This window comes from Bipolaris sorokiniana, assembly GCF_000338995.1.
Source record: "Bipolaris sorokiniana ND90Pr unplaced genomic scaffold COCSAscaffold_1, whole genome shotgun sequence".
Taxonomy (NCBI): domain Eukaryota; kingdom Fungi; phylum Ascomycota; class Dothideomycetes; order Pleosporales; family Pleosporaceae; genus Bipolaris; species Bipolaris sorokiniana.
In genome coordinates, this window is record NW_006911895.1 from 1,355,910 (window position 1) to 1,382,723 (window position 26,814).

Consider the following 26,814-nt stretch of genomic DNA (forward strand, 5'->3'; position numbering starts at 1 on the left):
CCCACCCACCCCGCTGCACCCGTGGGCTCTCAAGCCGCCCCATGGCCCCCGTGGCCCCCATTGCACGGCCCCCTCGCTGCCGCATCAGATCATGTCGCAGACAAGGCGCCCGCTCGTCGCACGTCATTCCCGCAACAAGCAATTAAACTTTGCCCCTGCTATTGACCTCCGAATTTCCTTTCCTCTGCACCCTGTATATACGCCGCGAGCAAACCCACAAGCAAGCGCCCAACAAGCCATCTCCCCTATATGTCATGAGCACGTGGACAGACATGGGTACATGTGTAATATGCATGTACTTAGACCTGACGACCCCTTGCTATTATCGCCTATCCTCGTCGTCCCATCTGCCCCCCTCCTGCCATCGTTCGTTTCTGCGACCGTGTCCGTTTCCATACTCACCCTCCCACCCCTCTCCCTTTGCTTGCTTCTTCTTCTGTCGCGTCTTGTCCCAGTGATCGGCTGCTTCCCGGGCGCTAACCCCTCCGATAATGGCTCCGGCGAGCGTTGCAGCAGTATCGTACTTCTTTCCTTTGCCCACTTGGTTGCCCGCAAGCCCACCTACCAATGCCCCTCCAATGGTTGCAATGAGCTGATTCTTTGCATCGCTATGTGCCAATTGAGACCGCGACTGCGACCGCGACCTCGAGCGCACCTGTCGTGATTTCGACCCTCCTCGTGCCCGAGAGCGCGGCGGAGACCACGAAGACCGTCTGCGGAGTGGGGCTGGTCGGCCATAATAATAGCCTTGTTCATCGGCTTGTCCATATGACTGTCTTTAGTCAGCTATTTGTCCTTGCCTCGCCACAGAGACGACGCACTTCTAATTGCGTGTTCTGTTCGTTGTCGTATTCAGGCTGACGGCGAGGCACTCTGAATCCTGGCCCCGGTGCTGTGTGCATGTAGTCCATTTTCTCGGCCTCGCGGTACCGCTGGTCCCTTGCATACCCGTCCTGTTCGTTTGGCCTATACATTTTACGGTCAGACTTGTAGCCGTATACGTCGTCCGAGATGGGGCTTGATGGCTCGTAGCCCTTGTCAGGGTGCTGTGGTGGTTGCCCGGAGGGTAGCTGTCTTTGCTGCTGGCGATATTTGTTTCTTCTTGGTCTTGGTATGTTTGGTAGATGATTATAGGTTCGGTCCCAATATCGATTTGCGAATCTATCAAGGCCCTCGAACCCGAGCTCCTATATATCATCGACGCAATCAATCAGCAGACTTCGTAAGAATGCAGTAGCAGCAGGACAGCAAGGATATAGGCCACATACCACGAACTCTTCTGCCATGGCAAATGACTGGTTTCGTATTCTTTGTGGTTTGGTGCTTCCGGGATAGCCGTCTTGGTAGACTTCACCCAGAATCCGTTGATGCGGATACTGAAAACACCCGCTCTCATAGCGTATTTCGCCCTCCTCTTGGCCGCCTTACACTCGTCCACCATGCCGGTTTTCCAGTGTTTCTGCAAATGACGTAGGGAGCCGCTAAGCCGCATTTGAGCTAGTGGTAGAACGGCTAGAGTGAACCGAGTGAACCGTCCCCAGAAACGGGAAGCTGCGATCTCCAGGTGCCCTGTGATAGCTGCGCCCCAACCACAGCACTGCACCCAACCCGGCCCCCAAAATCTGACTGGGCTATGCATCGGCATCCTTGGTAATAATCACCTCGCATAATACCCAGCATGATTGCGCGTACGCCAGTATCCGATTAGATTATGTAGAGTGCTGTCTTAGCTCTAGTCTGCGTTTCAACTCCTCTACTCTATCCAATACCTCATCTACCCCACATTGTTTCCTTCTCACACTCACCCCACCTCGTGGACTGACTACACAGACTCCACTCCACGCGACCATGTCACTTTCTTTCACATCTAGAGTGTTGGAAATCGAGGCCATCATCGATCACGTCTTCTCCAAGAAACGCCTCGCCGCGGAAGCAGCTCAAATGGCAGCGCCACTGATCACTTTTGTCGAGGATAACGCCTTCAAGCCTTTGTATAACAATAAGAGACTAGCAATCCTAGGAGAAGCAGTCCTTGCAAGAGAACTTTGTAGTGCCTGGTTTAGGATGCGTGGGTCGTATGGTAAATCACGGCCCCCTTGCTCTTGCTAGGCTGCATTGCTCACAACGACAGACGAGGCCCTGTCCCCAGCACAATGGACGCAACTGCGTAATGACATGATCTCTAATGATTCATTGGCTCGCAGAGGCTACAATTCCGGAATTGACAAGGTCATCATCACAGCTAGTAGTACACCTCACGTGTCTCCTAAAATGGTCGCGACAACCCTTGCAGCCATCATGGGAGCAGTTCACGAAGATGGAGGAGACACTGCTGTTCACAAAGTCATGCAGCACCTTGGATTCTTCAACCACACTCTTCTTACAGTAACGTCTTGATTCCTTTCATCCCCATCCTCAACATGAGCAGCAGCTTGCTATGCACTAATTAAGACACTACTAAATCCTTTCATGGCTTCTTCGAGATACCACCCTTCAAATCAGCTCCAGGTCAATTTAGCAAAAGCCGGACGGTTCATGGAACTCTTTGCTGGATTAAAATCTCATTTGGGGTTCGAATGCAGCAATGAAATTTCTTATGGCCCTCCTGTCCTTACTTTGTGGACATAGAGCTGCCTTACAGAGTGTATTCTAGATCAAGCCGTTCACGGACCTACGTAGCCAACTGCGACTACGGGATAACCGAGTACAACATTTCGTATAGTTTCTAATGTTATTACGAACAGCCTTATTAATGATATACTACTAGTTTGCTACCTCTGGCTTGCCGAGCAAAATCCAATAGCAAACACGCGTTACTGATCGAAGTGGTCATTCAACATGCCACTTTTTGTTGTTTTCAGAGCAAACGATGCCGTTTTTGTTTTTGTCTCTTTGTTGCGTATGCATAAATACACACTCATATCTTACAATTGCCTTTTCCAACTCAAAGAACCTGCTGTACCACTTTCTTTCGCCTTTATCAGAACCTCTCGCTATGGTATCGCCAAATCTAATGAGTTACAGCAACTGGCTACCACTGACTCGATATGCGGCGTCCAAGGTAACAGCAATCCCCCTCAAATCGCGTTACTCCTTCCCATGCGCCCATTTCCAAACAACTGCGCAGCGAAGATACAACACCCCTACTATCAATATTGATCATAAAATCGCCGGCGTTGAAAAAGTCTTCGACTACTACTTCAAGGACAAGATCATTTGCGCAGAGTCAGTCCAAATGGCAGCTCCAGAAGCGCTCCTCAGCATCAAAGGCCATGAGTACAGTATTGCACACAACAAACGCCTAGAGCTTGTCGGAGACAAGATTATGGATCTTGTCTTATCACAAAGATGGTACCAGGTCCGCAATCAAAATGGTATACACCCAGCTGTACTATATATCTATCGTCATTGATAAAAACTAACAAGAATAGGCCAAACCAGTCCAGTAAGAACTTGGAATGACATTCACAAATCCCTCGTTTCGAATGAAGCTCTCGCAATGCGTAGTTTCAAGCTCGGTCTCGACGCTTTTGTTGTCCCGGCATCTGGCGTACACGTCACGAAGAACATGATGGCGGACGCGTTCGAAGCCATGGTCGGAGCCGTGTCACTTGATGCGGGAGAAGATGCTATAGAGGCTGTTCATGATGTTCTTGAGCGTACTGGGTTCTTTAATCATCCTATGCTTGTAAGGTAGATTTCTTTGTTGCCACTTTTCACCGTACGTAGGAGACGATTGCATCTTGCAGCAGGTGGATTAGAGTTTTGCATTGTGGTGACGATGGTCCCTTTGCATCGGGGACTACTTGCTGTATAATAATAGTAGATGAGAGGCATGTTACTAACTCGTCGTGCAGCAGGACCATAGTGCGAAGTTAAGAGCCGTTCGAAAGAGAGTTGGAGTTCATCAGTCAACTTTGTGGAAGCATTGGTGATTGTGTGCGCCGTGTTAGATACGTGTAGACTAGAGAACACAGATAGAAAACTGTTGCAGTTTGTTTGGGGGTGTAAATCGAGAGAATTCGATTCAATGACTTGGTAGTTTCAATTGCAAGCTTCTAACGATTTACACTCGTACTGAAGCCCTCCATTCCTTCATCTAGCCCCGCTCTAGCAAGCTCTTTCATCGAGCGGCCCTGCTGTGAAGCAGGTACTTCTAGAGACCCAAGGCACGCCACCTCTTTCCACAACGCCTATGGCGCTAGCCACAAATCTTCTTGGCCACTGCAGGTTACTGCTGGCCTTGTGTTTCGAGTGCTGAGTGATGCTCTATGGCGTTCGACACATATTGAGTTGAAATGGCACCATATCTCCCTCCTTCATCCAAATCGCTTTCCATAACCCTTCACGACATCATCTAGTATACCGCGCATCCTCTTGCAACCCTCAATCCCCACAGCCAGCATACTCTCCAATCTTTCCATGCGAACTCTACTCTCCATTACACATACCGCCACGTTATCACTCTCTCCTAGCGTCGCCACCGTCAAAAACGGCAACTCCAACTCCTCCTGATTATTCAGATCCAGCAGCGGATCATCCGCCGACGCATTATCCGCTGCCTCCGCCGATGCAGACGAAGCCGCCGTGCACGCAACTAGGTAATCCGTCATGGGTATCCCCGCATCCACCAGCGCCAGCGTCGCCGCATTTAGACACGCCGCCAGCAACGACCCATCCTGCGACACAATATGCACATTAATTGTAATCGTCGATCTTGGGTACAAATGCAGCGACACCACCCCTTCAAATGCCGACCGCAGGCAATGCTCCATCTCGCTCGTCTTCTTGTCCGTCTTGCGCTTTCGGCGGTCCACGCCGCTGAAGCCTGCGAAGTTTATTTCAACGTCGATTTTCGCGAGCTTGTCGCTGGTGGTACCGCGTTGGCCCGTTTGCTTGCCTTCTGCGGCGGGGCCAGAGACAGATACTAGAACTTTGGTGTTGCCCATTTCGAGGTAGGAGGACCCGTCTGCGGCGGCTTGCGTGGAGATTTGCGCATGAATGTGGCGGAGCTCGTTCCAGCGGCGGCCGTCGAGGCGGAGGAGCGCGAGGGAGTAGGTGCTTGTGTCGAGAGGCATTGTGATTTGATATTATAGTGTTAATTTAGATTTTTTTGTTTTTCCTCGCAGACTGGAGGATAAGAATATCGGGCGACCAGCTTATTCGTAGGTATTTCGGGTCGTTGGACGGAGTGGCTTGGTCGCGAGCGACAATGACGATACAAGTTCAGAAAGCTTGGGGCTATGATATTTTGAACCATGCTGCAGCGATCTGCAGACAAGCGGGGCCCCGCTCTCACGTGAGGACGCGTTAGCGCGCTTGTCGGAAGCAGCGCTCCCTTACCTTCTTCCACTTGTCACTCGTCGCTAGCGATATGCCTGTGCGACCTTTGGTTCCAGGCACCAATTCGTTCAACTACTTTGTCAAAGGTGCAAATCACCCCATATGACCGGCGCTATCATTTTGAAATCCGGTAAAAGTAGTTACGACATCAAATCGCGACAAGTCAAAGGGTCAACAGGAAGCCTTGAAAGCTTTCGCCCAAAGCGAAGAGATGGGTAGTAGTGATACTGATGACGATGGCCTTGATATTATAAAGACATCGCGTAAAGATTTAGATATTTCTCAGTACATAGATGGTTAGTAGCTATCAGCCTCCACCAATCAAGATGCTGACGATTTCTAGTCCTGGCGCAAACTCAGACTCAGTCGCAGAGTGTAGATGTAGAGTGTGAAGAAAGAAACGCGGAAGAGTCAAGTACAGAGGATGATGAAGCTTTCCAGCAGTTCCAGGACCCAAGAACCAAAAATGCAAATGACTCTGATACCAACGACGCTGGTGAAGGGTCTGAGTGGTCTGAAGAAGACACCAGAGCTGTCTACCAAAACTGGAAAGAGCGCAGAACTCTCAAAAGAAAGCGTGTGGCTGCTGAAACTAACCGGATCCGTGTCGAGAAGAGGTCAAAAGCTGCAGCTGCTGCGAGCATCGTGGGTCGTAAGCCTCCGTCTAGGAAACGTCAAGGCGACGGCCCTATAGGATTCAGCACCGACTCCTTAGCGGATGACAGTGCCGCAACAGCATTTCTGGATGATCCAATTCCCGACTACATACTCTCGAGACAACAAGCTTTTAGAAAACTCCACGAAGCTGGCCTACGGTACCCCCCCAACTACCAGGATATAGACTTTTCCAACTCAGAAACGGCAGAAAAGCCACAACTAGACAAAGCGATCAAGCCACAGAGGGAAAAGAAAGACATAATGCTTCGCAGGTCGCAAGGTGTTATACCAGCACCTATCGCGCAATGGCTGCGTGATTACCAAGTGGAAGGCGTTCAATTTCTACACGAGAAATTCGTGAAGCAAACAGGCGCCATACTTGGCGATGATATGGGCTTGGGAAAGACCATTCAAGTCATCGCATTTCTGACAGCCGCATTCGGAAAGACGGGTACTGAACGTGACGCCAAGTGTATGCGTAAGATCCGTCGCTTTGGCAAGAATCGGTGGTATCCTCGCATCCTCATTGTCTGCCCTGGCACGCTGATGCAGAATTGGGAAGATGAACTTTCGAAGTGGGGTTGGTGGGAAGTGTACCGATATCATGGCTCCAGCGCAGCAGATCGTAAGGGCGTCCTTAGTGCTGCGGCAAAGGGGATGCTAGAGATCATGATTACGACATACACTACATACCGTAACAACGAGAGCGAGATCAACACAGTGGATTGGGATTGCGTCATTGCAGACGAATGCCACCAGATCAAGAGTAAGGATGCGGAGATAACAAAAGCTATGAACAAGATCAACGCACTTTGTCGCATCGGCCTGACAGGTACTGCCATACAAAACAAGTACGAAGAAATCTGGAATCTTCTTAACTGGGCGCGGCCTGGAGCGTATGGTTCATCTCAAGAGTGGAAGCAGAAGATCAGTCTTCCGCTGAAGATGGGCCAGGCTCACGATGCTACGAATGCTCAGCTTGCGGATGCGCGAAGTCGGGCTCAGGATCTCGTGCAAAAGATCCTACCAAGTGTGTTTCTCCGACGAATGAAGACTCTTATTGCCGATCAACTACCTAAGAAGAGTGATCGCGTCGTCTTCTGCCAGCTCACCCAAACCCAAGCTGATGCGTACCGCACCTTTCTCGAGAGTGATAGGTGTGAGTTCATTAGCACTGCAAGGGAAGAATGCGGCTGTGGATCGGGGAAAGGCAGGGGCTATTGCTGTCATGTCAACGTTCCGGATGAGGATGAGAAATGGGCAGCGTTCATCTTCCCGTGCATGGTCACTTTTCAGAAACTCGCCAACCATCTTGCCCTCATCGTGCCGCTATCGACTGATTCTGCAGAGAAACAAGCCAAAGATTTGAAGACACTGGAGTTGGCATGTCCCGATACGTACAAAGATCTCTTCCGAATCCGCGATAACATTCTAGTGCAGTCGCAACGAGAGTTTTGTGGGAAATGGAAGGTGTTGAGGCGTCTGTTGGATTTTTGGCATTCGAATGGCGACAAGGTCCTGATATTTTCGCATTCGGTCCGTCTCTTGCGGTTGCTGAGAGGCTTGTTCGATGTCGATGGCACAAAGTACAACTTCTCGTATCTCGACGGTAGCATGAAGTACGAGGAGCGTTCGCAAGCCGTTGCAGACTTCAATGCAGACCCGAACCAATTTGTGTTTCTCATATCCACCAAGGCTGGTGGTGTCGGTCTCAACATCACGTCTGCCAACAAGGTCGTCGTTATGGACCCTCACTGGAATCCAGCGTACGATCTTCAAGCACAGGATCGCGCTTACCGCATTGGCCAGACAAGGAATGTTGAAGTGTTTCGCCTGGTGTCGAGTGGTACTATTGAAGAGGTCGTCTATGCTCGTCAGATCTACAAGCAACAGCAAGCAAACATTGGCTACAATGCTTCGGAGGAGCGACGTTACTTCAAAGGCGTAATGGACGAGTCTAGCAAAAAGGGCGAGCTCTTTGGTCTTGAAAATCTGTTCAGCTTTCAAGAAGACAGCGTGCTACTTCGCGACATCATGCATAAGACTAACGTAGCCGAGTCCAAAGCCGGTGTAAATGCCTACGACTTTCACGTCGATGAATCGCAGTTCGACTCGGAAGACGAAGATATACTTTCGAACAAGAATCTTGGCATTGATGACAATGCCAATATCGCTGGGATAAAGAAACTGGCTGATTCCTTCCTCTCGACTTCCAGTGCTGGTAGCAAGCCAGGCAGTAAGACCAAACACGGCGGGACCGATCCGATCAATGCCATTCTTGCCAAAGCAGGTGTAGAATACACCCACGAAAACTCCGAAGTCATTGGGCGCAGCGAGATAGAGGCTCGATTAGGCAAACAAGCTATGGAGTTACGTAATGACATCGATCTCGCAAGTGAGCGTGTGTTCCAAGCCTCGCAATCGCAATCACAGCGTCTCTTCAATCAACCGGGAATCGAGCATGGGATTCACTCTAGAGACGAAGATGTCGAAGACGGGCAGATAGTTACGGCTGCTACTCCTGGTGAGTTCAAGATCAATTACCGGTATAGACCTAACGAGCGCGTGCGGAAACGCCAGTTCTGCAGTATGGCAGAGAGCATGGGGTTTGATGATCCGGTTGAGTTTGCGTTGCTTGTGGAAAGTAGTACGCAGGAAGAGAGGAGGAAGATGCTTGAGCGATTCTATCGGGGCCGGAGGAGGCGGATAATTAAAGAGCTTGGCGGTTCGAGGTAGTAGAGCCACGGAAATATTTGCGAGAGTGAAAGTCAAGAACGCGATCTTACTTCGGTTTCTGCTGTTCGTTTTTTGCTAGTACTTCTGTACTGATTCAGGCAAAGTTCACTGCTGATGTTGATGTTCATCAAGTAATGCTGAGGCTCCATTGCAGCGTTTCGGAATAGTTCCTTACCTACCCCACTTATGACGGCACCTTATCGGCAGTCAGAACTACCCCAAGATTGGTAGTTTGATCCTGCTCCAATTTTCATACAGAAAGCTAAGAAGAGCGATTCAACCTTCCCTGTGTGCCAATGGTAAATCTTTGCGCATCGCATCCTCACTGCAGACGTTCACCCCCTCAGCAAGCTTGCTAGTATCACCGCCTCACAGGTTTCAACCGACAACCTGGCAAGTCACATAAGATATCGCTGTTGTCTTCAATGCAAGCCTGGGTATCGCAGTCACTAGCAGATTGTTGACATCACACAACCGACGTAATAATGTCTTGGATCGTATTTGCGCCATGGATCCTCCCGGCAGCATTGATGGCATTCCTTTACAGTTATATCCTATATCCCTTTTTCTTTAGTCCATTGTCACGTATCCCAGGCCCCAGGTTCTACGCCTTTACTAAGTGGCGACTTGCATGGGACGACTGGACTGGTCAGCGGACACGCAAGATCCATGCCTTGCATCTAAAGTACGGACCAGTGGTGCGCATCGGGCCGAACGAAGTGCACTTCAACTCTCTCTCAGCATTACGTACCATTTATGGTGCAGGAAGCGGGTTCGAGCGCACAGAATTCTATCGGATGTTCGATACATATGGACGGAAGAATTTATTTACATTCGCAAGCGGGATAGAACACTCGCAGAGAAAGCGACTGGTAGCTCGCCCGTATTCAAAAAGCGGCCTTCCACATTACAAAGTCGAAGAAATCGTGCGAGCGAAGACCAGGGACTTTTTGAGACTGGTGGAAACGGATGGTACCCGTGGAGACGGCTTGGAGATCTTCTCGGCGCTTCACTACTACTCAATCGATATCATCACCACGTTCTTGTACGGGACTCCAAGTTTCGGCGCGACCACCGCTCTAAAGGGGACACCAGAACATGTCAAGTTACTAGACGACATCATGAACCATGCTCGCCGGCGACTATCCTGGTTTGCAGTCCATCTACCCTCACTCACGAAATGGATGTACACTCGAACGGGGCTGGTTGAGAGCGCTATTCGGCCTTTCCTACCCATGGCCAAGCCCGCAACTTACTCCGGCATCCGGGCACATGCACTAAGATCGATGCACGCTTACCGTGATGCAGGCGAAATCTCGCGCGCCAAAGCGAACAAGTCAATCATTAGTGAGCTATATACTTCACAGTCGAAATCCAACACCAACATGGATGACCTGGATATTGCCAGTGAATGCGCAGACCATCTCCTTGCTGGCATTGACACGACTAGCGACACACTGATGTTCCTCATTTGGAGTCTATCCCTGACTCGGAATGCACATGTGCAGCGAAAGTTAATTGAAGAGTGCAAGTCCATACCCGATGACGGCATCACTGACGGTAGTGTAAACGTAAGGGTCGCGGATAGCATGCCGTACCTGAATGCAGTTGTCAAGGAAACGCTTCGTCTTTTTGCCCCACTGCCCTCATCCGAGCCAAGGTTGAATAGAGCAGACACGGTAGTTGACGGTTACGATATCCCGCGGGGTACAGTATGCAGTATGGCGCCTTATTCATTACATCGGAATGAAAATGTGTTCCCTGACTCGTCCACTTGGAGGCCTGAAAGATGGCTAGACGCGGATAAAAGCGAGCTAGCAGAGATGGAGAGATGGTTCTGGGCATTCTCGAGTGGAGCTCGCATGTGCGTCGGCATGCAGTAAGTGACTTTTGCTGTGTTCCTCGGTGAATCTACTACTGACGTATTAGCCTCGCCATGGCGGAGATGGCTTTAGTGCCATCGCTGTACCGGAAATACGGGTCGAGGGTGCTTCCGGGACAAGAAAACACGGCACCGGGTATCACATCTAGGTTCGAAGTATTTGCCGATGACACGTTCCCGGAGATGAAGGTCAGTGCTTCTACTAAGAGCCTCTGGCATGTGCTAACGATCGCTAGGAGCATACGTGCTGGGTGGAGTTCACTCCTTATTAACAATGAAAGAGGGGAACAAGACCAGGTTCCGGGTTGTCGGCTCCACTTAATGGCAGTGTTTGCCGGAATGTGGGGTGTCTTGATTTTCTTGAGCCTCGGATACTATTGCCAAAGCCTTGTAAAATTCTTTCTTGTTGCCCATATAGCATGGTCATGTGTCCAATCACGAATCTGCCGGTATATCTTCGGTTCCCAAAGCTTTGGCTAACTTCGGGGGCTTTCCCCCCGACCACGCGCTCCCCACACTGCACTCCACACTCCGGTTCTTGGCATCGTCTCCAGGTGCGATGGAAGGCAAAACGTTGGCGCCAAGTGCAGCCATACGATGCTTGCTGGACTACCTCCCAAGCCAATAGTGTAGCCGAGGATTCCCCAAGAAGAAGACACCGACGGTGGTCTCTCGGCTCTTGTACACATGATAGACAAGGAAGACGGAGTATTGCATGGCGAACAATGTGAGGCTGGAATACAAGTATTGGGTCATAGTCTGCCCAACGGATAGTCAATTGGATCTCTCGTCACTACCCACAAAGTGCCTCGTTCCTCACTACCGGCAAGATGGTCGCTCGCAATCGCAGTCAGCGCAAGCTGAACACCTTCACCACGCTGTTCTTCGCTGCAACAGCCATGTCATCGGCAATTCGCACACCATCGTTTGGCAAATCAACATATCCTCGTATGACATCACGTTCTACTGAGATGGACTCTGCACCATATCGGGACTCGACACTTTCAGTTGATGAGCGAGTCGAGGATCTTGTACAACGGATGACCGTTGAGGAAAAAGCAGGCCAGCTTTTCCACAACATCATCAACCAAGGCCCAAATGGAACCCTGCTCAATAACACGAGGGAATCTGTGGAGGGCAAGCTCATGACCCACTTCAACCTTCACGGGCCGATTGCAGATGTACGCGCCACCGTGCAATGGTACAACAACCTGCAGCAAATGGCGCTAGACACAAGACTGGGCATTCCAATCACAGTCTCCTCGGATCCGCGTCACGCATTCACCAACTCTGAAGGCAGTCAGATTGCAGCAACAAAATTCTCACAATGGCCCCAGACGCTTGGCCTAGCTGCGATCAGAGATGCTGAGCTCATCCGCACTTTCGCTGATATTGCTCGACAAGAGTACAATGCTGTTGGCATTCGGTCTGCCCTACACCCTCAAATCGATGTCGCTACTGAACCCCGCTGGGCCCGCATTGGTGGCACCATGGGCGAGAATGCCACTCTGACTGCTGAACTGACTGTTGCATACATTGAGGGATTCACTGGTCCTAACGGTTTTGGACACGACTCAGTCACCACAGTCTCAAAGCATTTCCCCGGCAGTGGTCCAGTCGAGGGTGGCGAGGACAGTCACTTCACCTACGGCAAGAATGCCACATACCCTGGCAACAACTTTGAACACCATCTTATCCCATTCAAGGCTGCTATTGCTGCCGGAACACGACAGATGATGCCTTACTACTCTCGCCCAATGGGAACCAAGTATGAGGAGGTCGCTGCTGGTATGAACAAGGGAATCGTCACTGATCTTCTGCGCGGCGAGCTCGGCTTCGACGGCATCGTAGTCAGCGACTGGGGTCTCGTCACTGACGGCATAATCTTGGGCCAAGACATGCCCGCTCGAGCCTGGGGAGCTGAGAACCTCACCGAGCTCGAACGCACTGAGAAGATCCTCAATGCAGGAACCGATCAGCTCGGTGGCGAGGACCGCACCGACCTCATCCTCGAGCTCGTAGAGAAGGGCATCATCAGCGAATCCCGCATCGATGCCTCAGTCCGCCGTCTCCTCCGCGAAAAGTTCCTCCTCGGTCTCTTCGACAACCCCTTTCTCGACGCCGACGCTGCCGTAGCCGTCGTCGGCAAAGACGAATGGCGCGCCATCGGTTTCGAAGCCCAAAAGCGCTCCTTCACCCTCCTCACAAACAAAGACTCCTTCCTCCCCCTCTCTGCTTCAGATTGTGGAAAGTCAAAATTCTACATCGAGGGCTTCAACAGCACGTTCCTTACCTCGCGCAACTTTGAAGTCGTAGCCACGCCCGAAGAGGCAGACTATGCTTTCCTGCGCCTCGTAGCGCCGTATGAGCCGCGTCCCGGCGGTTTCGAGGCGAGCTACCACTCTGGTTCGCTTGAATACAACGCTACGGAACGTGCGCGCCAGGCAGCTATCTACGCTACCGTACCTACCGTTGTCGACATCTTCCTCGACCGCCCCGGTGCGTTCCCCGAGGTCGCAGAGCAAGCAGAGGCCCTCATGGTCAACTTTGGCGCTAGCGAGGATGCGTTCCTGGATGTTGTGTTTGGTGTTGATGGAAGCGGTCCGGAGGGTCTGCTGCCGTTTGATCTTCCTAGGAGTGACGAGGCGGCTAAAACGCAGAAGGAGGATGTGCCGTTTGATACTTTGGACCCGGCGTTCAAGTTCGGCTATGGGTTGAGGTATGAATAGTAATCCCAGGGACAATGTAGGATTATGAAGGGGATTTATGGGTGATTGTATTTAAGAACATGATAATGAATATTTCACATGAATAGAAGTTTGCATAATTTGATGAACTAGAGGAGTGTTGAAATGAGTTTTCTTTTGTTGAAGGGGGCGATGTTGTTCTAGCCTGACTTTTGGTCTACACATAGAGCATAGCTGCCTGGGGTACGTGTAAACTGAAGCTGGGCAATGGAAAAGATTATCTCTCTATGGTGCCTGAGTAATGGTGGTAGCCTGGAGGGGAATCGGCTGATTGGATGAAAGTACTCATCTGATTAGCTGGGGTGCCCGAACATCACATGAAATACGATTCTATCCTTGCTCTACCCTGCAGCACCTCCAACTACTCTAGAAATGATAGCCGTGAGGCTGCTAGCTTGTATACTGCAGATTCAGGGTTCAGTAGAAGCACGTGCAGCATGAGAAGAGGGGAAGAGACGGTGAAGTCAGCGCGATCAACATAGGATGAAGGGAATATCCTGCCATATCCTGTGACGACAAAGTGCATGTTGAGTATGATGTAAAGAAGGTATGATGTAAAGAGCAGATACATAACAGGGTCACTAGGCAGCTAGCGGACCGACTCAAAAGTTCACGCACACCGCTCCGGTGATGACCGCGCCACAGTGGCTGAAGGTCAGGATACCTTTGGGTAGCCACGAGAACGGGGAGCTCCGGTGTTGTGGCGGTGCAGTGTCTCTTAGTATTCGTTACACTGTACTTACTGTAGTCGCCCTAAGCACTACCCGCACGCCACACCGAGATAGATCATCTTCCAGGACACCACTGCATCCACACCACGTATGAATCTAGTATATGCGCGCCCCATCAGCCTATTCTCCGGAAGACCCTGATCTTCCCCTTGATACTGCGCGACACGCGGGGGGGACGGGTCCATTCCATCACAGAGCCAGTCGATAGTCGTGGAGGGCTGAGGCCCCCTAGGCGCACTACCCATGCACAATGATCACAGCCTACATGAACACAGCCTGGTCGGACGTCCAACCCACCCACGCGAAGCTTCGAAATGCGTCCAAGGGCCCGCAAAATCTCTCAATACGACGCTGCCTATTGCCAGCTTGGGACTTTCCGCCCAGATGACGCCATGGTGTCTTGTGAGATTGACCTGAGCTCACGGCTGCCACCTTACCCTATTCCCGTGGTTTAAGTGTCAGATGTTCGCCGCCGCCTGCGCTATCTTTTAACTCCACCACCTCAGCACAACCACCTCGACTCTTCACCACCAAACTATGGGACGCCGTGAGAGACAACCTTCGCCCCCCCCTCCTCCCCCTATGGGAGCCCCGCCATGTAAGAAAAAGTTTCTGGAGTATTGTCTATCAGCATACTAACTCTGTGCAGCCGACTCCACTTACGTCTTCGACAATTACGAGAACGGCAAGCCAAAATGGGCGCCTGGCAAGGACCACCAGCGCGATTATCATGAGTACCGCGATAGCCGCCGAGGAGATCATCGCCGCCCTCGCAGAAACAGGTATGACGAAGATGAGGGGCCTCCGCCTCCACCGCCACAAGCACAGGGTGCATATCCTCCACCCCCGCCGCCAGGACAAGGAGCACCACCACCACCCAGAGGTAATTGGCCAAATTCACCTGTCCATCCTGACGTACCAACTAACGATATTGTAGAAGCACCTCGAGACTCTCGACCCCGCCATCACCGCAGACAGCCCTCATACTCCTCCGACTCCGACTCAGGCGGTCCACCCCCACCTCGCCGCAGCCACCGCCGCGAAGAGCGCCCCCGCCACGCCCGCGAGGACACCTACGACTCATACGACGAAAACTACCCTCGCCGTCGCCACCGCGAATCCGGCCGCGACCGCGACGGCTACAAATCCGAAGGCTACAAGTCAGAAGGCTACAAATCCGACCGCCGGCCACGCGACCGCGACCCCTACTACGACGACCGCGACCGCGACCGTCGCGAGAAATCTCGCAGCGATAGGGATCGTAGACACCGCGATGACCGCCACGGCGACCACCGCTATGACGACATGTTTAACAGCCGCCCTGCGCGCCGTGACACCCGCTATGACGATAGGCCATCGCGCGATAGACGCGGGTACTATGATGACTATGAAGACCGCTATGGCGATCGCAGGAGGAGTACGAGGGATAGTAAGGCGAAGCCGGAGTGGCAGAAGCAGGCGCTGGGTATGTTTAAGGATTATGCGCTGCCGATTATTAAGAAGGAGGGGGCCAGGTATGTGCAGAAGCAGATGGCTAATGGGTTTGGGAAGCGTTGAAGCGAGGGATGTTTGATGAACTTGATGAGTGTTACTCTTTTTTTCTCTCATACGAGTGATAGACATTTTGGTATTTGAGTATGCAGCGGAATTGGGGGATTACAGAGGGGTTCTTTGGGGTTTCCTAGCTAGGCGTTATGGGGCACCATGCTGATGATATCCACCTTTTTCTCTTTCTTTCTCTTTCTTTTTTTTTTCTAAAGAAATCGTGTTTTTGATTTCGAAGGGGGGTTTTTTTAAACTCGATATAGACCATTGACATACGGTGTATTAATTTTCGGTTAATTCAAACCCTGCGTTTTCATTGACATTTTTCAAAAGGCCTGCAAACATGTAAATCGGATGCAATATATACATAAGACTTCCTCTTTTTTTCTGTTCCAGACACACATTTCTAAGAATGGCCCCCCTTATCCCCTTCCACGGTACAATTAACCTGACTCTGAATCCCCTCGACATTCGCACAAGTGTACAGGTTCGTGCCACTTGGACTCTTGACATCGATGTTCTCAATCGAGATATTACGGCAGACTTTTGGGCTGGAGCATACGACGTAGCCGACGCGGGGAGCGTACTTCTTGCTCGTTGTGCCCTTGAAGTTTTTGATGGTGATGTCGGAGATTGTGAGGTTGGAGGGGAACTACGTTGCGTGTTAGCAAAATTGTTTTATTTGGGTAAAGGGAAAGGAAAAAAAGACAAAACGTACCTGATTACATAGGGTCAAGTTCTTCTGCCCATAACACTGTGTAATCTCAATCGCGTAGTCGACATTCTTGACGATCATGCCGTCATACGTGACATTTCGCACGGCGCCGCTGCCGCCGCCACCTTGCAGGTCGCCGGAGAGCGCGGACGAGGCGCCAGGCCAGACTTTGATGCGTGCACCGTCAGATGCGTTGGACATGGAGATGTTGCGGACGAGGATGTTTTCAACAATGTCGACTTCGCCGGGGTACTGGCCGAGCGAGCCGACGCTGATGCCATGGCTGCCGTTGCAGACGAGGTTTTGCACAAGGATGTTTGTGCTGTTTGGCTTGAAGGAGACGCAGTCGTCGCCGTTGTTGATGTTGGAGTTTTGGATGACGATGTTGTTGGAGCGGTACGTGTCCCAGCTATCAATCACAGTGGTCAGTCTTTGATATGGAGTCATGTTTTGGAGGTAGAGAACTCACCCGTCAGTGTTCTTGGCGGGATTCTTGCTCTTGCTGTCACCGAAAATGTCAATGTTGGAGAAGACAACTTCACTCGAGTTGGCGACGAGGGTGTACCACTGCGGGCTGTAGCGGAATTTGAGATCAGAGATTTTGGCGTTTTTGGCGCCAATCAGGCCAAAGAGGATGGGCCGTAGGATGTAAATGTCTTTGGCGTAGAGGTCGTACCAGGCTTGGCCATTGCCGTCGAGGGTGCCGCCGCCGTAGACATTGATGTCCTTGCCTCCGAGCTGGAAGAAGGTGGTTGCATTCTGGAAAACCTGCTTGAAGGAATTGGCTTGCCAGTAATCAGTGTCGTTTGTGAATTGGATGGTTCCTTGAATATCTGACGGAACTGTTAGTGAGGTCATTTAGGCAATGCAGGGGTTGGACGAACCTAGGTCAATGGAATTGAGGAACGTGAGATCCAAGGCAGTGCCAATGGTGAACTGCTGGTTCTTGGGGAAAACAACATGACCGCCATTGTTACATTGCTTGACAGCGTTGAGAATGTTTGCAGAATCGTCCTTGCCGCCACCGAGAGCCTTGAGGGTGCAGATCTTCTTTCGGGAAATCGGCCCCAAGGATGCCTTTCCCGGGAAAAACGGCACGGGCGGGAGACGTTTTGCCGCAGCAGCCTTTGTTCCAAGCTCTTCAACCGGGGTCGATAATGCTATCGAAGCTTGTAGCAGGGCGCACGAGAAGATGTCGGTGACACGCATGATTGCAGCCGTTCAGAAACCGCTATGGTTGAGTATTGATGGTAACGGCTGTAAGTCCAGTCTTGTCGACATGCCAGAGGGCTTGATATTAATACCCCCCATGCAATATCCTCAAGCCGTTGGACCCGCGGCCTTGGCTCTGGTCTTTGCCCCCTAATCTCGACATTTAGGTTAGTAGGTTCGTGGGCGCGGAGGAATTGGTGATCCATCCACGGTGATCCCAGTATCTCCTCACGGCCACAGTGGCTAGAAAGGCCCACTTCTGTGGCACTAGGCTAAGAAAAGCTAAGCTTTCCCCATCTCCTTAGCCGCTTGGCCGAGCAGATTGGTGGGTTTTTTCCTAATCTCCCGTGCCACGACCGTCTTTGAGATACCGCCTATGTGAGCATGAACGTGCGTTGATTCTTGGGTGTAAGCGTCGTCCCAGTGGTCGATAACTGTGAGAACCTTTATGTACTGCGAGTCAGCAGCCCAGGATTTAAACCTGTCTTACATGGCACGGTACACCGTTTTTGAGTTCTGACAACCTTACACGGACGTTGGGACGTGACGTTACTGTTCTTGTTGCTGCTTACAAAGTCAAGTCTTGTGCCATTTCATAAGTTTTGTCAGTTATCCATAGAGTTCCTGTTAGGTTTAGAGGGTACAATCACCGAATGATCGCTACTGCAACCGATAACTGCAATCTGTTCGAGCCAGTACCGGTGGTTAAGTAAAAATAAACGAGCTAGACTTTGTAAGCTCAATTTGGAAAGCTAGAAACGCCAGGAGATTAAGAAACTAGTTGGAATTATCAAGTGATTCTAATGCTTGGAATTATCAAGTGATTCTAATGCTAGGAATCACCAGTGTGGAGCTGTTTTCTAGCGTGGCAGGTGGCTTGTAGTCGCTTCTGGTTGTGCTCATTCAAGAAAAGGCGATTTTATTTCTCCCTAGATAGACGAGGCCCAGATGCAATGCATATATGAGATTACGTGACCAAGTGGATATCACGCGCAACGTCTTACTTCCATTTCTCCAGCAGAGACTAAAACCATGACAACTCCTCACCACCGAAAATTACCACTCTGATTTGCAGGCCGCACATGACACATATCACACATTGTATCTTGAAGAATCGTGCCTAGCAAAAAACCACCACGCCCGAAGTAATCACCCTGACCCTTCACAACCGCCACAATTGTCAAGCGGACGCACCCGCAGCAGGGTCCCTCTTCGCTTTAGTGTCTTGGTACAAACTATCTACTTACCTAGCTTAACCCTTCAAACTGCACACAACCCCCACATCCCCATCCCGCCACTTAGCCTGGCAAATACCTTCTCGCAAGTGCAACCTTACATTCACCCGCTTCCGCGATAGTAGCGACTAGTTGTATCCGTCTTCTTTTGCGGGAGACGGGGCGCGGGAGACGGGAGTGGACGGCCGTGCGTAGGGCGTGGTGTGTTGTACAGCCGTTTCTCTTGTGGTACGCGTCGCTTGGGGATAGGGCGGACGATGGGTCGGGGGATTCGAGGGGCAGACGGAAAGGTGGAGGACGGGTAGAAGTGTGATGTGGGGTGTGTGATTGTTTTTCGCTGGGAGGATAACGGGGGTTTAGGGGTTTAGGGGCGAGTGAGGGTAATAGGGTTAGTGGATTTTGTTTGATTGGGGATAAGTATAGGAGAGGAGTTTTTGGAAGGGTACTTGATGCGATGAGTGGAGAAAATCGTGGGATGGGTTCGGGTATTTACGGTACTTGAAGATGGAGGTGTGGTTTTGTGAAGATGATACTGGAGTGCGAGAAGAAGCGATTGGGCATTTGCAACGCCTAGTTTCTTGACTTACTGCCCCGTTCGCGCATCGTCATCGCTATACGTGAAAAACACACATATAAAAACGATAAAACTATACAAGGAGATGTTTGTAATGTGTAGTTAGTTGGCTGGTCATGTATGCAATAGGTCAATGAACCTAATCTGACACCGCGTCATCAAAAAGCGACAACTCCTGCTTGCTGAGCGTGAAATGTGGGATGCCATACGTCATGATGATTATGCTGCGATACATCGATTGATGTTTTTTTATTATGTAGAAAACAGGGGAAAGATGCGAGATCGTGTCAGCAGTGTAGAAACGGGCATATTGCTTCGAAGCCGACAGTAGTAGAACTCGATCTCATATGATGGATGGCAAATGTCAATGAAAGCCTGATAACTTATTCAATCAACGAGAATATACATTTAATTTCAACACGAAAACCCAAATACTTCCTAAACAGACGATCGAGACACGTTACAAGACGCAATAGAAGAACATGAACTCTCCCCAACTAAGCCCATTCAATACCATTTCGCTCACACCTTCCTTTTACACTTAGCCAGCATTTTCTCTGTAGACAAGTTGATCATCAAACATGCACGGTGGACCTGTAGTAATGTCCTCCTGCCATACGCCCTGGTCCAACGGCGTCCGCGGCTCATCGGCAGTCGGACTCGAGCTGTTGGTGAAAATGCTATCTGAAGAGCTCTGATGAAGTAAATACGCCGTGTCAGTGATGGATATCCCCTGCGACATTGGGCTACCCATGTAAGATGAAGTAGAGGAGAAGAGATCCATGTTGCAGCCATCAGGTATGGGGCTATCTGGGAAATCGCTGTTCTGGGATGTGTAGCCAAAATCAGTCTCGCTTCCGGTGTATGGGGAAGGCGGAACCGAGGACGGGAAACCGTAGCGATGGTACGAGGGGTCAAAGGCTGCGGGGACCGATCGCGACATGGGCTGAGCGCTGAGGTAGGCTTCGTGCATATGGGCAGATCGCTTCAACCGCGCGGCACGACGGGCTGCTTGACCACCCTTTGCGCCAGAAGCCTGACGTTGGGGCTGGGGTTGATGAGTGCGATTGCCGCGCTTGTTGGGCTGCTTGCTACGGTATCGCGTTGTCGACTTTACGCCTTCGCGAATCGCTTGCTCAGTAAGGCGCCACATGAAGCCTCTCCGCGCCTCGTCGCTGGGCTGGTCGACTTTCTCGAATGCCTGTCACTCTGTCAGCCACTAGTCGACCAGGTCACCATAAGATAACGTACGCCATTCATTGATAGATTATGCCTGATGCTGTTCTGCCATCCTTTGGTTTCCGAGCTGCTGGCCCTGTCTGTATTTTTTCTGAACCAATCGTAGATGTCACGCAATATCATGGTATGATTTGGCGCATTCAAGAGCGCCCGGTAGATCAACTGCGCGTACGGCTGTTCCCTGTCGAATGTTCCAGCATCCGCGGCGTCAGGATCCCGGATGTGTTTGAGAGTTTCAACATGAGTGGCAGAGCCTTGTGCCGGATCGGAATAAGGACTCTGGTAGTGATTGTAGTCTTCGATTTTGATGGGACAGGTGTATTGGGGGTGATCATAGTCATTGCTCAGCTGCATTAGCTGGCTTTTGATCTCATGATCTGGTGGATCCATGGCATCATGATGCTTTGGCGGCTCAATGTGATAGGCGTTGGGCGGGAACGAGTCTATGACGGAGAGGTCGTGGGGCAGGCCGCTTAAGTTGAAGGCATTGTACGAGCGCGGGCAAGTCGAGACGGAGTACTGCGCAGGGCAGGCGAACTTGTAGTTGCTTTCGTAAGACATAGCGTGCTGGGGGTAGTGGTAGCCATGGCCTGGGGCAGATAAAAAGCCATTGACTGCGTGGTAGGCGTCACCACTTTGAGTGGCGGGACTGAAGCCAAAGCCTACTGGTACAGGACGTGGCATGCGTTGCTGTTCGTCAAAGTTCATTCTCGGTTGCGAGGAGGGGTAGGTGGTGAAGGAGGCAGATCCGTCAGCAGTGGCAGCCAGGGAAGGCGCGTCCCCAGGTAATGTAGTGGAGGACTGAGACGGCAGTGAGCTGTGAGAGCCGAAGGGAAGCGCGGCACAAATGGGGCTCTCTGGCGGCGGGCCAGCATCGAGATGGCAGTGTGAGTCTCGGGCAGCAGGACAATGGGGTGACTGGGCATGTAGCATCGTTGTGTTGTCGTCCTTTTACCGGTCTAAACGGTGAGAGGTGGGCGTATCGATACGGGGGACGGGGAAGAGAGTGCCAGCGCCGCGTGTGAAACCAGGAGAGTGGCGCAGAATGGACAGAGGCGACAGTGAAAGGCAGTGCCGGGAAGTGAAGCGAAGGGCCAGACATTTACATGCTCGCCCGGCCCGCAGTGAATGGCATTTGATCAGCACCATTGTATTGTCATTGTCACCCGGGTGCCTCCCTGGCCGGGTTCCTACTGCGCTGCGGGCTTGACGCTGCAGCGGCGGGCGAGAAGGCAAACAAGAAGTGAGCGGTCATGGCAAAGGCAGAGAGCATTTTCACACCACCACCATCACCACCACCACGCTTGGCACTGATGCAGATGCAGGGCTGGTATCACGGGAACCACAGCTGCCGCTATGCCATCATTGCCTCCCGGGCCGAGACGGAGCCTGGACACGCCTATTGCACTGCTGCTTTTGACAGTCGGAATGACTTCCTGTGCTACCGCCGCAGCCAACGATTGTTTCGTCGGCACAGAGACGACGGGAGCCTGCATACCATCTAGACTATTTGCAACATGGGACCATCCGAGCCCCGGGCCTGGTCTGAGCCCAGATCCTCCCATCTTCGATCTTGCTGCCCGCTCCCAGATGCTGCCCATGGTCATCATCCCCCGTCCATGAAACATCTTCCATGCCAGTGCCCATCCTCGTCATTGGCAAGGGACCGCAACGAGTGTCCACTAAGCAGCAAGCGCTTGCCCGCCCCAGAGCGGCTGTGCATGGAATGTGCAAGCACATCTACAGTAGCTTGTCAGTGCCATATATGCGCAAGGCACAGGGATGCTACCAGGTAGCCTGCGCCTGCAAAGAGGCTGCCGCGAGCAGCCCTTTGGGGACAGTCTCCACACCAGCCTGTAACACAACCCTCCAAGCCTTGATTTCCGGTGAAGCTGCTTCAGACTCCCTGTTGGGCCTCATCGAGAAGCAGTGTTTGTCGTCATTGACCAGCCATCATAGCAAGGCCGTCACCGCTTAGGTACCTATATACACCGCCAGCGGTTCCTGTTTTCAAGGTGCTGCGTTGGTCACCGCCAGCACACGGCGTCACAGGCAGTGCCGTAGTTGGAACATGTCTGGCATCCATACCATGCTGGCTACGACATAGTACCTATCATTGCGCGAGACCTTGTGCAATGCCTGCCCTGCACCCCGTTCCATTGTCGGTAGGCTATGCAAGAGAAAGAGCCAGCTGCTCCTGGCTCGATTGCACAGCCTTCATGTCCAAAACGAGAACTACGGCTACTTTCGATAGTATATCTGCCACATGTTAGCTGTGACACCATCGTTATTAGACTTGTTGGCCTACCTTCTTGAACTGGAAGTGGAGCTGTAGAATACCCTATCGTGCGTCAGCAACGTATTGGCCAAACCACAACTGTTGAGCCTACCTTGTCAAAGCTACTCTTAAACCCACGTTCTCTTTTCGCACTGTAGTCCCATTCTTTGTCGACGATCCTGAACGCAATGTCTTCATAGGGCGGGCCAGCAATAAAGCGTATCAGACACGTGTCGTCCTCACCAGCAGGTGCAAACGACTGTCCCTTTTTACGGCCATGCTCGCGCTCAATCTTGTATGTAGGCGCCTTGCTCTTGTCAATGAGGTCAGGGTAGAAGATGTTGAACTTGTAGCCTTGTACCACCTTGGGTGGCGGATTGTCGTGATCGTAATGCGTCTGGTTGTACTTGTTCCATTCGTAGCCCATCTGGACGCGGTTGAAGTAGCGGGGCTTCCTAGGCTTGTAGCTTCCGTCCGACTGGGAACGGGCAGTGGTGACCTCTTCTTCAGCATTGAAAACCTCTTCACCCTCTTCAACTCCTCGCGCCACTTCTCGCTCATACAGTGCCATGGTCGCCTTGGAGTAGTCTTCTTTGTCGACGGGCGCAAACCGTGAGGCGCTCGTCGTCACGGCCTGGCTCGTCGTAGGCTGACTACTGGCCACGGTCTTGTCGTTCGTTTTGGTCTGGCTAGGAACGTAGCCGACCTTCTGGATCTTGTGCCGCTCAGCCGTCACGTGCTCGAGGAACGACTTTTCCTCGACCTGCGGCAGAGCCTTGTCTTCGGCACGCAGCTTCAGCATGGGCTCTGGATCCATGGCTGCGTCGTATGCAACTGTTGTAGGCTGCACCTCGGCCATCTCGTCATTGCCTTTGAGCATGGAATATATGTTGGCTTGTACAGATGCAGCCGCCTCGGCCTGCTGCTTGCGCAACGTCTGCAGTCGCTCCTTGACAATCTCCTGTGACACGCGCCGCAGTTTTGCTTTAGCTTTCCATACGCGCAGACTCCGCAACAGCTGTTCCCAGTAGTCATAGTCGATGGGCTCGTCCGAGTCCAGCTTCCGCTTGACCTGCACTTCGAGAGCCTCGAGCTGTTCATATGACTTTGGTGAGAGCAGCTGGTCAATGTCGGCAGCTACAGAGCTGGTGCCTCGTGCCTCAGATTTGGTTGTCCTGGACTTGCGCCGGATATCTTTGCAGATTACTTTGAGTGACTGGTCTGGTCAGCTATGTTGAGGCGGTGTACAAGACAAATACTCACGTTCCAGTATTCGCGATTACTCTTGCTCGTCTCGAGCGTGAGGTAGTTCTCAATCTCCTTCTCCAGCTCTGCAAGGTCCTCATTATCCAAGCCCTCGAGCACACCCTCGGGATCCACAATGTCCAACTCGTGGTCTTCCACCTCTTCGTCCAGTACCGATTTCTCGGCAGGGTCAATGAAGCGCAACGTGACGGCCAGCCAGTCAATGGGCTTTGCGCGTCCGCCTCTGACGCGTAAGGCTGCCTTCTTCTTGGCCTGTTGAAGCACGAAACGATCCTCGTCTGCTACCCAGGCCTCTTCTGCAGCGTTGGTCGAGCGTTTGGAGGCATTATCGCAGGATCGCGACTCGGCGGAGCGCTTTGCTGGAATCGATGATGCTGGCCCATTGCCTTGGGCGCGGCGACTACTATCATTTCGCCATGGGGGTTCACGTGACGACATATTGTATGTGTAATTAGGTGGTGGTTTCAGTGTCTATGGGATATGGTTGCCGCAGTGCGAATGTTTAGGTAAAGACAGCGATCGCGAAATCTTTGGCCGAGGCTGGTGACGTACGGACCTCCTTCCACCCACAGGGATCTGTTCCGCTTTTAGCAACAAAGCTTGGCGCTGCTGCCTTTCACCACCACGTGATGCTCTCTCCTGGAGCTTCATGGTCCTCGTCTGCCTGTCTCTAGACCATTTCAGCCATTGAATATTGGCATGACTGCTGCTTCTCATTTTTCATTCTATTAACATGTCTTGCTGGCGCATTCTGAGGCTCTGCGAGCAACCAGATAACCGGCATGTACCCCAGCTACTTGTCAAGCCCGTCTTCTCCCCAGACTCGTACATTGTGCATCTTACAGATTTGAGTAACGTATGGTCTGAAGAGTTGAGTTTGGATGATATCGTGGACCGAGCTTCGCAAGAGCAATCGCCAATTGAAGTAAGCAAACAGGACACAGCACAGCTTGGTGTCCTTCTAGAAAACATCGCAAAGCCTCTGGGCAATGCAGACGATGCACTCTGCCGGATGACTCGGAACGGACAAGATGGCATCATCTTGCATGCGAGCATTATCCTTCCAGAGCCGCTCGGCCGCTTGTCATGGAAGTTTCAGCTGCAGAAGCGTACATCTACAGTCCTCAAGAACGAGCTCATTCTCCCGCTGCTTGTATCTTCGCACATTCAGAATGAACGAATCGCTAGTCTCATAAAAACAATCACTAGCAAAGACAAGGCAATCAATCGATTGTTAGATCAATTTGAGTGCAGCAACCTGGACTTGGCTGCCGCTTTCCCCGGTGCGAGTAGCATGAAGACGGGAAGGCGGACGATCAAACGTGAGCAAGCCGCAAAGCACGTTTCCGCTTTGAAGCCATTTCATGAGGCAGTGTGGAGGAAAGAGACTGAGCAGTTAGAAGACTCGGGACTAACTTCGCTGGGCTTGTTCCAGGAAGCACTGGTTCAGAGCACCCCCACTGTGCCACAACAGCTAAAGTCGAACAACTTGGAAGCCTGTTGGTGGACATCAGTGTCGACACATTTGACTGTATCGAAGGCTCCAGCGAACAAGAAGACAAGGAAGTCCGCGGTGCTTTCGAATCTAAGAAATGCCTCAGAGTCAAGTGAAGAGGAGACAGAAGACGAGTTTGATACTCATGAGCATTTCAAAGTAAGTGGAAAACACACACTCACTGATCAGCACGACTGACGTATCTGTTGACTCGCAACCTTCCTGTTAATCCCATGAATGTTACGAAAGTGTCGGGACAGAAACCCCCTCTAAACGGACACAATGAGGATGAGAGCGACAGCACTGAAGAAGAGCTTGACCTTGATACACCGGCAATAAGCTGCAACCCAACTCAAGTTCAAGAATCTTTGCAATCTCAATACCGAAAATCGCCCTCACCTGAACATCTTTCCCCTCCTCCAACAATTGCTTCATCGGCGAAGAAGACAAATGTTAGTAGCTTTCGCATAGGAGGAGAGCGAAGGGGAACATCGCCATCGTCATCGCCATCGCCAGGTATTCCAGATGGAGAGGCCAGTTCTGATGATATTTTGACCACGAAAGAAGCAGCCCCTCCATCTCCCAAACAAGCAGATGTCGCCTCTACACCAAAGAAATCCAAAAAGCCTTTTAGGATTGGTGGTAAAGGACGATCTAGCAAGGACGGCGCTTCACAGCGCGCCACTACAATTTCCCCGAGTAAAATTCGCATGAGGGCTACGCAATCGCCTACTGCAGAACCACCATCATCACCACTACCGCACAGTGTAACTAGAGAAATGACACCAGCCGAAGAGGAGGTTGAGGAAACACCAGAAGAGAAGGCAGAACGGCGGCGTGCTGAGCTTAAGCGAAGGAATGAGGAAGCAGCTAAAAAGCAGGCCCAGCAGAAGAAAAAGAAAAGGTTCTGAGCTACCGTATTTAGTGTGAGTTGAGACATACCCAGCATTCCGCCCTCATGTCAGTGACTTTGCGCGTCAAGTTTGCTGGTCGAACTTGACGCCTTTCTTGAACTTCCGTTTAGAAAATTGTTTCCCCATATGTAGCAATTCAGCTGGTTGTGAAAGTCTTAGTAAAATCATATCAAACTACCCATTCACTCCTCATTCCCGCACCTTCACTCACTGGCGCACACTCCTTACATGTGCGTTTGTTGGGT

The 26,814-nt window shown here is 51.5% G+C and overlaps 12 protein-coding genes across 12 annotated transcripts; 7 read left to right on the plus strand and 5 right to left on the minus strand.

Annotated features, from left to right (window-relative positions):
• Positions 1 to 322: 322 nt before the first annotated feature.
• Positions 323 to 1,286, minus strand: COCSADRAFT_155630 (uncharacterized protein; the record flags this gene model as incomplete). Its single annotated transcript, XM_007696575.1, has 3 exons — positions 323 to 772; positions 822 to 1,187; positions 1,269 to 1,286. The coding sequence occupies 3 exons, from the start codon at positions 1,284 to 1,286 to the stop codon at positions 323 to 325; spliced, it is 834 nt and encodes a 277-aa protein (XP_007694765.1).
• A 562-nt stretch (positions 1,287 to 1,848) lies between these two features.
• On the plus strand, positions 1,849 to 2,397 carry COCSADRAFT_75916 (uncharacterized protein; the record flags this gene model as incomplete). The annotated part of the gene is made up of 2 exons (XM_007696576.1): positions 1,849 to 2,080; positions 2,132 to 2,397. 2 exons carry the CDS (start codon positions 1,849 to 1,851, stop codon positions 2,395 to 2,397), a joined length of 498 nt encoding a protein of 165 aa, XP_007694766.1.
• A 616-nt stretch (positions 2,398 to 3,013) lies between these two features.
• Positions 3,014 to 3,697, plus strand: COCSADRAFT_76564 (uncharacterized protein; the record flags this gene model as incomplete). The annotated part of the gene is made up of 2 exons (XM_007696577.1): positions 3,014 to 3,374; positions 3,432 to 3,697. 2 exons carry the CDS (start codon positions 3,014 to 3,016, stop codon positions 3,695 to 3,697), a joined length of 627 nt encoding a protein of 208 aa, XP_007694767.1.
• Positions 3,698 to 4,000: 303 nt separating this feature from the next.
• COCSADRAFT_32167 (uncharacterized protein) lies at positions 4,001 to 5,209 on the minus strand. Its single transcript, XM_007696030.1, has one exon. The coding sequence runs from the start codon at positions 5,076 to 5,078 to the stop codon at positions 4,320 to 4,322; it is 759 nt and encodes a 252-aa protein (XP_007694220.1). The 5' UTR covers positions 5,079 to 5,209; the 3' UTR covers positions 4,001 to 4,319.
• Positions 5,210 to 5,554: 345 nt separating this feature from the next.
• Positions 5,555 to 8,941, plus strand: COCSADRAFT_195260 (uncharacterized protein; the record flags this gene model as incomplete). Its single annotated transcript, XM_007696579.1, has 2 exons — positions 5,555 to 5,639; positions 5,687 to 8,941. 2 exons carry the CDS (start codon positions 5,555 to 5,557, stop codon positions 8,734 to 8,736), a joined length of 3,135 nt encoding a protein of 1,044 aa, XP_007694769.1. The 3' UTR covers positions 8,737 to 8,941.
• Positions 8,942 to 9,221: 280 nt separating this feature from the next.
• On the plus strand, positions 9,222 to 10,890 carry COCSADRAFT_155635 (uncharacterized protein; the record flags this gene model as incomplete). Its single annotated transcript, XM_007696580.1, has 3 exons — positions 9,222 to 10,615; positions 10,666 to 10,807; positions 10,855 to 10,890. 3 exons carry the CDS (start codon positions 9,222 to 9,224, stop codon positions 10,888 to 10,890), a joined length of 1,572 nt encoding a protein of 523 aa, XP_007694770.1.
• Positions 10,891 to 11,169: 279 nt separating this feature from the next.
• COCSADRAFT_210169 (glycoside hydrolase family 3 protein) lies at positions 11,170 to 13,455 on the plus strand. Its single transcript, XM_007696581.1, has one exon. It carries the CDS (start codon positions 11,449 to 11,451, stop codon positions 13,345 to 13,347), a length of 1,899 nt encoding a protein of 632 aa, XP_007694771.1. The 5' UTR covers positions 11,170 to 11,448; the 3' UTR covers positions 13,348 to 13,455.
• Positions 13,456 to 14,633: 1,178 nt separating this feature from the next.
• Positions 14,634 to 15,653, plus strand: COCSADRAFT_21665 (uncharacterized protein; the record flags this gene model as incomplete). Its single annotated transcript, XM_007695880.1, has 2 exons — positions 14,634 to 14,694; positions 14,746 to 15,653. The coding sequence occupies 2 exons, from the start codon at positions 14,634 to 14,636 to the stop codon at positions 15,651 to 15,653; spliced, it is 969 nt and encodes a 322-aa protein (XP_007694070.1).
• Positions 15,654 to 15,883: 230 nt separating this feature from the next.
• On the minus strand, positions 15,884 to 17,748 carry COCSADRAFT_210197 (glycoside hydrolase family 28 protein). Its single transcript, XM_007696582.1, has 5 exons — positions 17,668 to 17,748; positions 17,241 to 17,615; positions 16,826 to 17,189; positions 16,360 to 16,765; positions 15,884 to 16,293 (listed from the first exon to the last, which is right to left on the minus strand). The coding sequence occupies exons 2-5, from the start codon at positions 17,563 to 17,565 to the stop codon at positions 16,048 to 16,050; spliced, it is 1,341 nt and encodes a 446-aa protein (XP_007694772.1). The 5' UTR covers positions 17,566 to 17,615; positions 17,668 to 17,748; the 3' UTR covers positions 15,884 to 16,047.
• A 2,170-nt stretch (positions 17,749 to 19,918) lies between these two features.
• COCSADRAFT_166441 (uncharacterized protein) lies at positions 19,919 to 21,324 on the minus strand (the record flags this gene model as incomplete). Its single annotated transcript, XM_007696583.1, has 2 exons — positions 19,919 to 20,578; positions 20,629 to 21,324. The coding sequence occupies 2 exons, from the start codon at positions 21,322 to 21,324 to the stop codon at positions 19,919 to 19,921; spliced, it is 1,356 nt and encodes a 451-aa protein (XP_007694773.1).
• A 1,533-nt stretch (positions 21,325 to 22,857) lies between these two features.
• On the minus strand, positions 22,858 to 24,598 carry COCSADRAFT_155640 (uncharacterized protein; the record flags this gene model as incomplete). The annotated part of the gene is made up of 4 exons (XM_007696584.1): positions 22,858 to 22,875; positions 22,925 to 22,957; positions 23,007 to 24,110; positions 24,158 to 24,598. The coding sequence occupies 4 exons, from the start codon at positions 24,596 to 24,598 to the stop codon at positions 22,858 to 22,860; spliced, it is 1,596 nt and encodes a 531-aa protein (XP_007694774.1).
• A 193-nt stretch (positions 24,599 to 24,791) lies between these two features.
• On the plus strand, positions 24,792 to 26,631 carry COCSADRAFT_177213 (uncharacterized protein). The gene is made up of 2 exons (XM_007696585.1): positions 24,792 to 25,814; positions 25,865 to 26,631. The coding sequence occupies exons 1-2, from the start codon at positions 24,894 to 24,896 to the stop codon at positions 26,564 to 26,566; spliced, it is 1,623 nt and encodes a 540-aa protein (XP_007694775.1). The 5' UTR covers positions 24,792 to 24,893; the 3' UTR covers positions 26,567 to 26,631.
• Positions 26,632 to 26,814: the final 183 nt, after the last annotated feature.